Genomic DNA, 11052 nt, shown 5'->3' with positions numbered 1-11052 from the left:
GGCTCAGGTTGACCTGGTTCCACGAAGGTCCTTCCAGGGTCAAGTTTCACGACTGAAAGAACTTTCTTAGCAGAACCCTGTCTGCGACAATGTCTCGAGAAGCATGGAGTATCAGGACACCTGGGAGGCCCCAACAGACCCTCCTCTGACCTTGAACAGAGGCCCTGGGTGGGGGTTCCCTGACTCTGATTCCTCCTCTGCCCTTGCATATTGGGCCGTTTGGAGAATATTTCCTTGGGAATGGGTGGCCCTCCATATGGTCAGAGAAGAACGTGGGGACGGGATCCCGCGTTTCAGGCCCTCCATCTGTCTGCCTGCAGCATATCCACCGGCCTGCAGCCTCCGCCCGCTGGGCTTCTCGCCATCCCCTGGGCCTCCAGTTCCCACGGACAGATGCCTTTTCCCAGCTGGCCAGCTGTCAAGCCTATGAGATGGTGGCTCTGCATATCACCACGTGACCTGGGCCAGATGGCACCTGTCAACATCTGCTGTCACAGTGCCACGATGGGCAGTAGCCTCACACATGTCTGCGTGCGTCACAAGTGGGACCCGATTGCTTGACACCCAGTGTCTGTTCTGATTCTGCTGTCCCATCAGCCCTTGGGGCTCCACACCCCCACACCAATGCCGTCAGCTCAGCACCCACCTGTGTCCCCAAATTTCCCTCGGAGGGAGGCCCCTCTGTGTTCTTGCTGAAAAGATAAAGGCCCACGGAAAATTCCTAGCTCCCGGCAGTCTGTGGGGGCTTAATAAAGGTTAATCATCGTCATTGTACATCTCAGAACGGTTTCTAAAACATCTGCAGGGAGGGGTAGGAGGCTTTTGGCAGCAGCTACAACTGGCTCCTGCTGTAAGGAGTGACTCACCTGAACACCCCAAGCCTGGTTTGCAGGTGAGGGGAGAGGCAGGCAGCTTCCCGGAGAGCCCGGGAGAAGTTGGCCTCGGGGACGTGCGGGGCTTGGCCCCCTTGAGAGGCAGCCTAGGCCTCCAGGTAAGGCCATACAGGTGGATCACCCCCCAGGCTCTCCCAGACAAGAGGGGGCCTGATCCCAGAGAAGGGTTCTGAGGAGGCCTGTCCATGGCCGCGCCGGAGGAAACAAAGGCCAGACCCTCTGACTATCTGCAGCGTGGCCTTGTCCAAGTCCCCGTTCCTGTCTAGGCCTCTGTTTCCTCCGCTCCAGCGTCAAGGCCGCCATTGTTTGCGGGCTCAGCACTTTCCACATTTATCTCATTTAGCTCACAAGGTGGGTGGGCACTGCTAGCAGCTTCAGCTCAGAACACTCAGGTGGCCTCCACAACTGGTGGTACCAGGCAGGCTCAGGATAAGGAGAGCTGGGATTCGAACCCAGGCAGTCTGACCCCTGAGCTCAGGCCTGCGCAGCCCTACTCTGCTGACAGCCTTGGCCCAGGCAAGGAAAGGGTGCTGGGCTGAGGGACCAGGACCAGACCGAAGACTCAAGTCTCAGAGGGGTGAGGGGATGGGCGTGTCAGCACCCACCTGACAGCACAGAGGGGGAGTGATGTGGCACAGGTGAGTCCCTTCAATGGTTTCAGTAACCTGAGTAGCTACAGGGCAGGAGGTGTCCATTCCTCCTGCCTGGCACGCAGGACTGCTGAGCATCGCCCTACCCTGGCCTGGGGGCCAACCAGTGGTCAAGGTTGGAATGTGAGGCCCTCAGGCCATTATGGGGGAACTCAGTTGGGGTTGGTCAGAAGCTGGGCACAGTGTGAGGGGAAGACAAGGGGGCACATGCATGCAGAGAGAGAAGGGGTGACCTGGTGGTCCCAAGAGGCCACAGCCATGGCTTCCAGGCAAGGGAGGGGGACAGCAGAGTCTCAGCTGCCAGCTTGCAGAGATTCAGGGAGCCTAGGTTACTGATAGCCTGGGGCCAAGACAGGTGACACCCACGCTCACCTGACAGCCAAAGTCTGGTTCCCCTGCTGGCAGGTAGAGTTCATTCGTTCATTCATCATTCATTCATCTAATATTTACTGAGCACCTACAGATGTGCCAGGCACTGTCCTGGGCTTCGGAGCCTGAGTTGTGAATAAGACAGACATGGTCTGTGCCCCTGTTGAGTTTCATAATCAAGGATGGGGAAAGAGAAGGGCTCCTTAGCATGGCCACCAAGGCCCCTGAAACCTGGCATTCCCCACGGGGATGCCCACCTCTCAGCCACACTTACTCTCCACCCCCTCCTCTGGCCAGGCCTTGGGCTGGCCCCTCCTCTGTGTCCTTGCCCACAGCCTTGCCTTCCTCAGTGCCCCAAACTGGCCACTCTGCCCGTTTAATTCAAGATCTTCCACATCACCCCTCCCCCATGGGGCTTGGAGTAACTCTGAGTGGGCAAAGGTCAGGAACTGATGTGGCTTGGGGTCCACACCCACTGCTACCAGGCTACGCCCCTGCAGGATCCCTCTCCACCCCTCATCAGCAGGTTCCCACCCACAGTCCTCACTGGCTGTGTGACCTGAGGCCCGTGGCTCCACCTCTCTGTGCGAGCCAGTCTCCTTATCTAGGAGATGGGAAACCTAGGCCCTGCACCAGGCAGGGCCTCTGGAACCACCTGGGCTTGGCATTGGCCCCTCCTACACCCTCTTTTTGCCACCCCACGTCCTGGACTACCCTGTCCTCACACAGCCCCTTGGTCTGGGGCCCAGGACCCAAACAGGAAGGCTGGGACGAGCTGTCTGGAGAGAGGCCGCAGGGGAGAAAGCAGGGGTTGAGGGTGGGTCCCACAGCAGCTCTGGAAACCAGGTGAAGCAGCCCCAGTTCACGTGGCCTGGAAATGGGGTGCAGGACAATGGGAGAGGGAGTGACAATGGAGAGAGGGCCCTATCAGGCTCCAGTGTCCCCAACACCATATCTCCTATTGGGCCAGAGAGGGGGAGGGTGAGCAGAAAACATGAGCTGTAAGAGGACACTGGGGTGGGGGGAATGGAAAGTGGACTGGGGTGCTGTGTGTGTGTGTGTGTGTGTGTGTGCGCGTGTGTGTGTGTGTGTGTGTGTGCGTCTGTGCGTCTCCTGCAAGTCTCTGTCCATCTGTTTTTGTGTCTGTGTATGCGGATGTTTCTGTAGGTGTGTGTCTGCATGTAGAAGTGTCCGGTGCTTATGTGAAGAACTGTGTGTGCATGTTTTGTGTTTCCATATGTCTGTGTGTGTGGTTGTTAGTGAATCTATGTGTACCTGTCTGCTGGCATTTATGCGTCTGTATAAGTTGGCATGTGTGTGTCTTTAGGGGTCTGTGTGTGACCTGAATCTGTGTGTGCTTTCACGTGTGTGTGACTGTGGGTGGGACAGGCTGGCTGATCCCCATCCTCTCCCCACCTCGCTATGGTCAGACCTCAGTTGGGACCCAGCCCAGGGGGCAAATCTCACTCCTCATTTTGGGGTTCATGGACCAGCAGGCCCCACCCACGGTCTGTGGAGCTGTCACTGGGTCCTGAGTCTGGCTGGGTTTGTAGCTGAGAGACTTTGTGTCCCCTGCTCCCCTCCTCCAGTGCTGGAGCCAGCTGGCGCCACCCACATCCCAAATGGCATCCTAGCCGGGCCATGGACATCTCTCAGGCCTGCCGTTCAAGACTGCTGGGTGTAGCCAGGCCCGGGGCCAGCAGAGCTGCCCCCACACACACGTTCAGCAGCTGCTAAACCATTCAGTCGCCCCCGCTGCATACTGGGCTGAACGACGAGGTTCGGGGGACATCCCCAATCCAGGGCTGCTGCCGCCTTTCTGTCCTATATAACCCTGAGCAGCTCACACTCTCTCTCTTGGTCCAGCTTCTTCATTTACGACATAAAGGGCTGGGGCGAACAGAGCCGCAGCATACAGCTGTGTCATGCACTCACAGACGTACCTGGCGAGGTGACCCAAGGCACCCAGAGGCAGCCCAGACTCTGCCTTGCACGCAGAGGAGCCTGGTGTCAGGTGCAGCGGTCAGGGCCAGGGGAAGTGATGCTTTTCTCATCCCACAAGACCTTTGCTCTTTAGGTCCTGTGCTCACGGCTGCATCCGCCCAGGGTGTCTGGTTCTAATTCTTATGAAGGGGCTGTCGTGAGGCCCCAGCCCACGCCCACCCCTCCTGGTGTCGGTGTCCTGGTGTCCACCCATCGTGGACCCTCCTCCATCTGTCTCTGGAGACTTCTCCTTCCCCCACCCTCCCCTCTCCCTTAAACCATCCAGTGTGGGACCCAGAAAGGCCCAGACGTCCTGCCCTGATCTCTTGCCTCAATTTATAGACCAGGTATCTGAGGCCTCTCAACCCACACCCCGCTCACTTGTGCCTCCCCCCTCCTCCATGGCCCACCTGCCCTCTCCTGGGGGCTTCCTCCCTCCCACACTTGACCAAGCACTTAGCGCAGGCTGTGGGAGACCTCTTGACAGGAGAGCAAACTGAGTCACAAGAGCGAAGTGCCCTGTCCATAGAATCACGGTGAGTCCAACCGGGCCTCCCCGACTCCACGTCTGGCCCTCACCCCTCCGCCCCTGCATCTCTGCCTCACCCTCACCCCACCTTCTTCCAGCCGCCCCGGGCAGGGACAGACACGCTGCTCTGCTCGGCTTTACTCCTCTTTATTTCATTAGGAAAGTAGCTGGGGGAGTCCCAGCGGGCGACGGGGTGGGGGTAGGGACAGTAGCCGGCTCTTGTCCCTTGGGTTGGCGAACCTGTGGGGAATGGAGATGAGGCCTGAGGGGTTCTGGGTGATTCTATGCACCCGTCAGCCCCTGAGAGGCCTGATCACCCACTCCCCACTCTGGGGCTGGGGGCCCCAGGCAGGGCTTCCTTGACACAGGCCTTGGCGGGTGGGGCTGGCCCATTAGAGCCACTTTGGACACCAGGAGCAGCTGCGGGCAGGGGTTCCCCAGCTCTTACCTGTGCCTCAGGCTCAGTTTGGTGAGTTGAAGCGGTTGCTGCCAGGAGGTGTGGTACGGTAGAAGGGGTCAGCCGAGATCAGGGTTCTGCAGGGAGAAAGGGGGGGGCCGGAGGAGGGAGGGGTAGGGCGGAGAGCCGGGGCCTTTTGCTCTGCGTGCCCATCCCAAGGGGCCAGCACTCAGCCAGGGCAGCCAAGCCACAGACATTCTTTGCCTGCCAACTTGGGGCCGATGTCGGTATAGACGTCATTTTTGAGGAATTGAGCAGAAAAGCGTCAGAGTGAGGCAGAACCACAGTCATTCAGCTTTGTGTCCGCCCCCCCACCCCCCTGCGTGCAGCCCAGGAGGAGGAGCGGGTGTAGAGCTGGACTCCGGTAGCTGGGGAAAGGAGGGGAGGGGCCCCTTTGGGCAACAGAAGCAATGAACAAGCCAGAGAGAGGAAATGGGGCTCACTGAAGGACAGACAGATGGAGGGAGGGAGGGAGGGAGGAGAGGCTGGGGAAAGGCCTGGAACCAGCCAAGGACAGAGCCCGAAGGAGGGCATGCTACCTTCCCACATGGGGGTGCAGGTGCCTCAGACTCTCTGTGGGGTCGGGGGTGGCCTCCATGCGGGTGACAGGCTGGTTGAGGACATAGCCTCCGGTCTTCTGGGGCTGGATACCACCTCGGGTCCAGCCTTCACGGTCTAGACCCTTGGGGATGTTTTCGAAGTACCTGTGGCACAGGAGGTGCTGTGGAGGTAAGCTGCCCGGGGCCCACCTCTGCAGCCTCTCGGCCTGTCTCCGACAGGAGTCTCGGCTCCTGCGGAGCACAAATTCCCTCGGATCCCCAGCCTCCTGGCTTTGGCCCACGCTGTCCGCTCTGCCAGGCACTCCCTCAGCCCTGTCCACTCGGTGGACACTTGGGAAGCCTGCCCTCCTCTGCCCTGAGCTGGACGCTCCTCCTTCATGCCACGCTGATGCTGAGATGCACTTGGGGTGTAAAGGGCTGGTTAGGCGGTGCCTCTCTCCCTGGCCTGTGAACATCTCAGGGGGTCGGGGTGGGGTTGGGGACCCCGTCTCATCGCTGTCTAGGCATTCGACTTTTCTTCCACTTCGCCGGTATTCACTGAGCACTGGGCCAGGTTCTAAAGGTGCCAAGATGAGTAAGATGTGGGCCCACCTTTGAGTGTGTGAAGAGAGGGTATGGATAGATAAATGTGGAAATCAGTGATTACAAGCCCTGGGGGCTCTGGGCGCACCCGGCAGAAGCTCAGGAACCACCACCCGCTGATGGGTGGGTGGGGGAAGGACCCGCAGAGATGGCAGAGGCTGGGGGTCTACTTAAGGAGGGGCAGGGACACAGTTGTCCCTCCAACGCCCTGGGTGAAGCTCTGCCCCTCTCCCTAGCTCTCCGTGGGAACTGGAGCAGCCGTGTGTGTCACAGATCTGCTGTGAAGCTCAGGCATCACTTCTCCCCTCTGAACCTCATGGTCCCCACCCAAAAGAGGGGGGCTAGCTCCCCAGGCATCTCGGGGGACAGATGCTGTGAGGGGAGACTTTTGTCTCAAGAATTACTCCTCCTTTATCTCACTCCTATAATGCCCTCTCTCATCTAGTTCTGACCAGCAAAGCCTTCTCCATGGCTCCAGGGCCACTTCCTCCTGGAAGCCCTCCCTGATGACCAGGTTATTCGCTCTTTGCCCAGGGCTCACACTGAGCCTACCTTCTGAGGGTGCAGGGAGCCATGGACTGGAAGTAGTGTCTTAGCAGATGCTGTTGTTACTCCCCGAGACCCCCTTGGACCCTCTTATCCTTCCCCTGGCCACCAGTGGCTTGCACCTCATCTACATGGGAAAGGCTGCCCCTGGGCTGCGGGAGCTCCTCGGCCTGAGCAAGGAGGTACCTGGGATTTACACTGCCCTAGGGATAGCCCTCAAACGGTCACTGACGGATGTGGGGGTGCGAATGCCCCAGCTCTCTCACCCCCGGGCTGGATAATTTTGAGTCATATGTTTGCACTGCTTTCTAGAGTGTCCCCATGGGATACCCGGCTTAATGACGCACCCATGCCGTCCCTTCCCCGCCCTCCTCCCTCTTCCTGACACCCCCCATTATTCTGGGGGACCCACATTACTCAGTGTTGCTCTTCTTCACAAGGCCGTGAGCTCATGGCTTGACCCGGTCTCAGTCTCCCTGTCTGTAAAAATGGGTCCCAGCTTCACAGCCCCAGGTGAGGGCGGGGAAGGGACTCACCCTTGGTTGTAGGTGGTCAGGTATCGATTATCCATATCGGGGTCGTAGGGGCTCCGGACGTAACTAGGGTTGTTAAGACTGTACCCTGTGGGCTCCTGCACGGAGGGATAGAGTGTCAGGCCAGGAGGGCGTGTGGGTTTGGGTTAGGGTTTGGGTACCCCAAGTCTCACCTTATTCCCTACAGTTTCCCGGCCAAGCAGGGCAACGTTTGTCTGCTGTGCCCGCTGGGGGTGCTGGAGTTGCCAGTGGCTCATGCTGCTGGGTACTGGGCTAGGAGGAGGCACCTGCAGGGGGACAGAGCCACAAGAAGGGCTGCTGGGTGGAGACGCAGGTAACCGCAACCTGCCCCAGACCTGGAGCCATACCTATCCCCCTCCGGCCACACCGTACTCACTGTTCCCAACACACCCCTCCCTTTCTGGCCCCTAGGCCTTCACTCCTCCCCCAGGGGCCCAAACAACATGATTCTTCCCATTGTTCAGGGCCCAGCCCAAGTCTAAGAAACTTCCATTGTTTCCCCCTCCCCTCTGAGTGCCCCTTTTCAGAAGGAGCCCTAAGGCCACTCACTCTGGGGTTCAGAGTCCTCTCATTCAGTCGGCTGAAGCCCGACTCCCGCTCAGAGCCTCTGGCCAGCCCTGGAAGGAACTCGTCACCCTAAGGCAGTAAAGCAGCCGCTGGCACCAGAGCCCCTGCTGCGCCTTCGACCACAGTGTCCTAACTCCCCCCCCCCACCCCCGCAGAGGACCCCGGCCTGTGGGGACAGGCATCTCTCCCCAGGCTCAGCTTACATGAGGGTGGGTGATGGGGAGAAAGTCCGACTTGGTGACACTCCGGCTGGGAAGGAGGACCTGAAAGAGGCCGGCCAAGGAGCATCAGCCTGACAGAGGCAGCTGCCCCCTTGTCCTGAGCGCAGAGGAGGGGTCAGCACAAATGGGTGTCATTGGAGTAACCGAGCAAAGGGAAGATTTGGGGGAGACGTGAGGGGAGGGCATGAGCAGAATGGGCGCCAGCTGGCATGAATGCTGAGTGACCCCCCGCTAGTGACCTCATCCATAAAATGGGGAAGTTAGACCAAGCTCTTTCATCTTGTGTTTGAACAAAGGGTTCTGTAGTTCACATTTTAAAAAAATAAATAACTACGGCCATGCCACCCTGAACAAAGCCCGATCCGGTCTGATCTCGGAAGCTAAGCAGGGTCTGGCCTGGTTAGTACTTAGATGGGAGACCACCTAGGAAGACCAGGTGCTATTTATTTATAAATAAATAAAAAAGGGATTGTAAGCTGACAAGTTCCTTGCAATCTGTGAGGTCAACCAAAGGTTGCCTTGCCTAAAAATAAATAAATAAACAAATAAATAAATAAATAAATAAGAATAAAAAAATAAATAGAAGGTAGGCTGCCCCAGACTGGAGGGCTTCAATCACCCTGAGATTCTGGTGGGGCCCAGCCCGACTTACCGGGTTCCCAGGGAGGACCTGAGAGGGGGGCTGGAAGACAATGGGGTTCTTGGTGGATTCTTCGGTGAAGCCGGTCTCCTCCTTGGCACCAATCGATTTCTTCTGCAAAAGATCTGCAAGAAACAGCGCCACCCCCATGCTGGCCCCAGGCCACCTGGCCCCACCTGCCTGGCCTCCCTCAGAGGCTCAGAGTCCTCGCAAGTGGGGAGGGAGCTGGCTCCAAAGATCTGGAGGCCCCGAGCCACCGGAATCGTGGGCACCAGGAGGACTCCAGAATCCCGGGCAGAGGAGGAGGAGGAGGCACAGGAGGCCGGACGGGGCCGACAGGCCAGGAGGCAGCCGTGATCAGACTCGGACAGCCCTGCACAGCGAGTGAGCTGTCTTTTGGGGGTTGGCAGGCCTAAGGCACTGATGTCAGCCTGGGGAGACAGGGTCCCCAGCGCCGCCTGTCTGTCTGTCTGTCTGTCTGTCTGTCTTCCACTGGTGTCTTCTTAGTGCTGTGCCAGCTCCGGTCCCACAGGCTCTCTCCTGGGGTTGGTGGGAGGGAGGAGTGGTGGGAGGGAGGCGTGAGCTCAGACAAGCGCCCACCTGGCTGGTTGGAAGGCTCCTTGAGATACTTGGAATTATACTCGGAAGTCATGAAGCGCGGGCCCTGGAACACAGAGGGCGGAGCAACGGGGGACGCGGGTAGGTCAGGTCCTGGACACGGGTAGGTCAGGTCCTGGAAGGGGGCTGGTGGCCGTGGGAGCGCTTTGGTGTCTATGCCCTGAGCAGACCTGTGTAGTGTGTTCTGAGAGGGGAGGGCCGGGACAGCACCCCTGACTCAAACCCCTCTCTGATCGGGCATTCCCAGGGGCAGAAATCCCACCGCGAGAGCACAGCTCCCCTGCGACAATGAAATCCAAGTCACGGCCCACGCTGAACTCCGGGTAATGAGCAACGGGCCTGGAGCCCCCCAGGTCCCAGACCAGGAGGGGCCCAAAGAGAGGAGAGGGGCTGATGGAAGGAAATGGGTGCTCACTTCGTAATTCAGTGCCCAGGTTCAGGGCGTCTGGATGGGGTGGGGAGGGAAGAGAGCGTGGGTGTTAAATCCTAAGGAACGCGGAAGGACCACTTTGATGCCGTCTTGGAAATATCAAGACAGAAGTTTTTCTTGGTGCCTTGAGCCCACACGTAGTGGGCTTCTTGGGTAGGTCTGGCCCCTCCGCCCAGCCCACACTTCTTCTTGGGGGCCGCCCACTCACGTGTCGGGCATTCTCCCATTCCAAGGAGCCCCGGCTCTGCTGCTGGTGGAGCAGAGGCACGTGCTTGGGCTCCAGCCCCGTGATGGCCTGGGGCCCGTAGTCCTGGGTGTCAAAATGGACCTTCCTGACCTGGGAGGAGGGAATGGCCAATTATCCTCTTGGTGAGGGGATGACAGTCACTTCCTGACTCTGATTCCGCCCTTGACCCCTTCAGAGTATCTGCACAAGTAGCCTGAGGGGGGCCCTTTACAATGAGGTCGGGCCCTGTTCCTCCTGTGCTCAGAGCCCCGCAGCATGAATATCTCGGAGTAGAATCCCCTCTCCTGCCAGCGGCCCCGGGGCCCTCTCCAGTGCCTGCCTCCTCACACCAGAGGCCACTACGCTCTGCCTCGGGGCCTTTGCACTGGCTGCTGGCATGGCCTGGAACACTCCTCCCTCACGCTGCTGCATTTGAGGGGAACACTAAGCTCCCTAAGTCTTTATCTACTGTCCCCACAGCAGGCTTTTCTAAGCCTCCTGCTTTGCAGTTGCAACCCCTTCGCTTCTGCTTCGCCCCCTGCCTCTTCCCCATTGTAGTTTCTCCCCTGCATGTATCTATCACCTTCAAAGATAGTAGAGAGGCTCAGAAAATCGGTTGAATGAATGAATGAATGAATGTCCAGTCTGGTGGTGGTGGTGATAATAAAAAGGATGGTCACAACAATGATAAACATGAAGAAGGTGGGGATGATAACGACAATATTGAATGTGACGGTGATGGTGAGGATGGTGATGTGGGCTTGGAGAGGTGGATGGGAGGAGGAGGTCATGCGGGGGATGGGAATGAGGACAAAGGTGAGAAAGGTGCGAGGACCCCCCACCGCCCACCTCGTGGCTCCTTCATGCCCAGACTTCTCAGCCTTGATCTACTCAGAGCAGGGCAGTCCAACTCAGCTGGAGGAGCCCCCTCTTTTCCACGCCCAGCTTTTCTGCATTGCAGCCTAGGGCTCCCCGCTCCCTCCTGGCCCTGGCCCAGCACTAACCTCCTTGGCGGGGGGTGCTGAATTGGCCTTCTCCCGAGAGTAGCCAGAGTTGGTCTGGTACGCATCCCAGGGCAGCTGGGTTCTGCCATCAGGCACCTCCAGGGGGCGGTAACTCTGGCTGGTCACCGTCTGCAAACTATCCCGGACTTGTTCCCTGAGTGAAGCAGGAGCAGGAGCCGCTACCGCCAGGGCCTGCAATGCTCATCTCTAGAAGTTTTCCGCC

General features: G+C 58.8%; 1 protein-coding gene and 1 pseudogene across 1 annotated transcript in view; one reads left to right on the top strand and one right to left on the bottom strand.

Annotated features, from left to right (window-relative positions):
• Positions 1–4556: 4556 nt before the first annotated feature.
• PPP1R32 (protein phosphatase 1 regulatory subunit 32) overlaps positions 4557–11052 on the bottom strand; it is an 11645-nt gene continuing 5149 nt past the window's right edge. Inside the window, exons 3-13 of the mRNA XM_023535813.1 lie at positions 10830–10983; positions 9808–9936; positions 9152–9215; positions 8564–8676; positions 7894–7953; positions 7673–7759; positions 7276–7389; positions 7106–7200; positions 5421–5585; positions 4873–4958; positions 4557–4664 (exon numbers count right to left, since the gene is read on the bottom strand). Of these exons, the coding sequence (XP_023391581.1) occupies positions 4886–4958; positions 5421–5585; positions 7106–7200; positions 7276–7389; positions 7673–7759; positions 7894–7953; positions 8564–8676; positions 9152–9215; positions 9808–9936; positions 10830–10983 (1054 nt within the window). The 3' untranslated portion in view covers positions 4557–4664; positions 4873–4885. The remainder of the gene's footprint in view (positions 4665–4872; positions 4959–5420; positions 5586–7105; positions 7201–7275; positions 7390–7672; positions 7760–7893; positions 7954–8563; positions 8677–9151; positions 9216–9807; positions 9937–10829; positions 10984–11052) is intronic.
• On the top strand, positions 8240–8359 carry LOC111744997 (annotated as a pseudogene).

Source organism: Pteropus vampyrus, unplaced genomic scaffold (assembly GCF_000151845.1).
Source record: "Pteropus vampyrus isolate Shadow unplaced genomic scaffold, Pvam_2.0 Scaffold144, whole genome shotgun sequence".
In the NCBI taxonomy this organism is placed as follows: Eukaryota; Metazoa; Chordata; class Mammalia; order Chiroptera; family Pteropodidae; genus Pteropus; species Pteropus vampyrus.
Note: the sequence above shows the minus strand (reverse complement) of the source record. Positions and strands in the feature narration are given on the sequence as shown.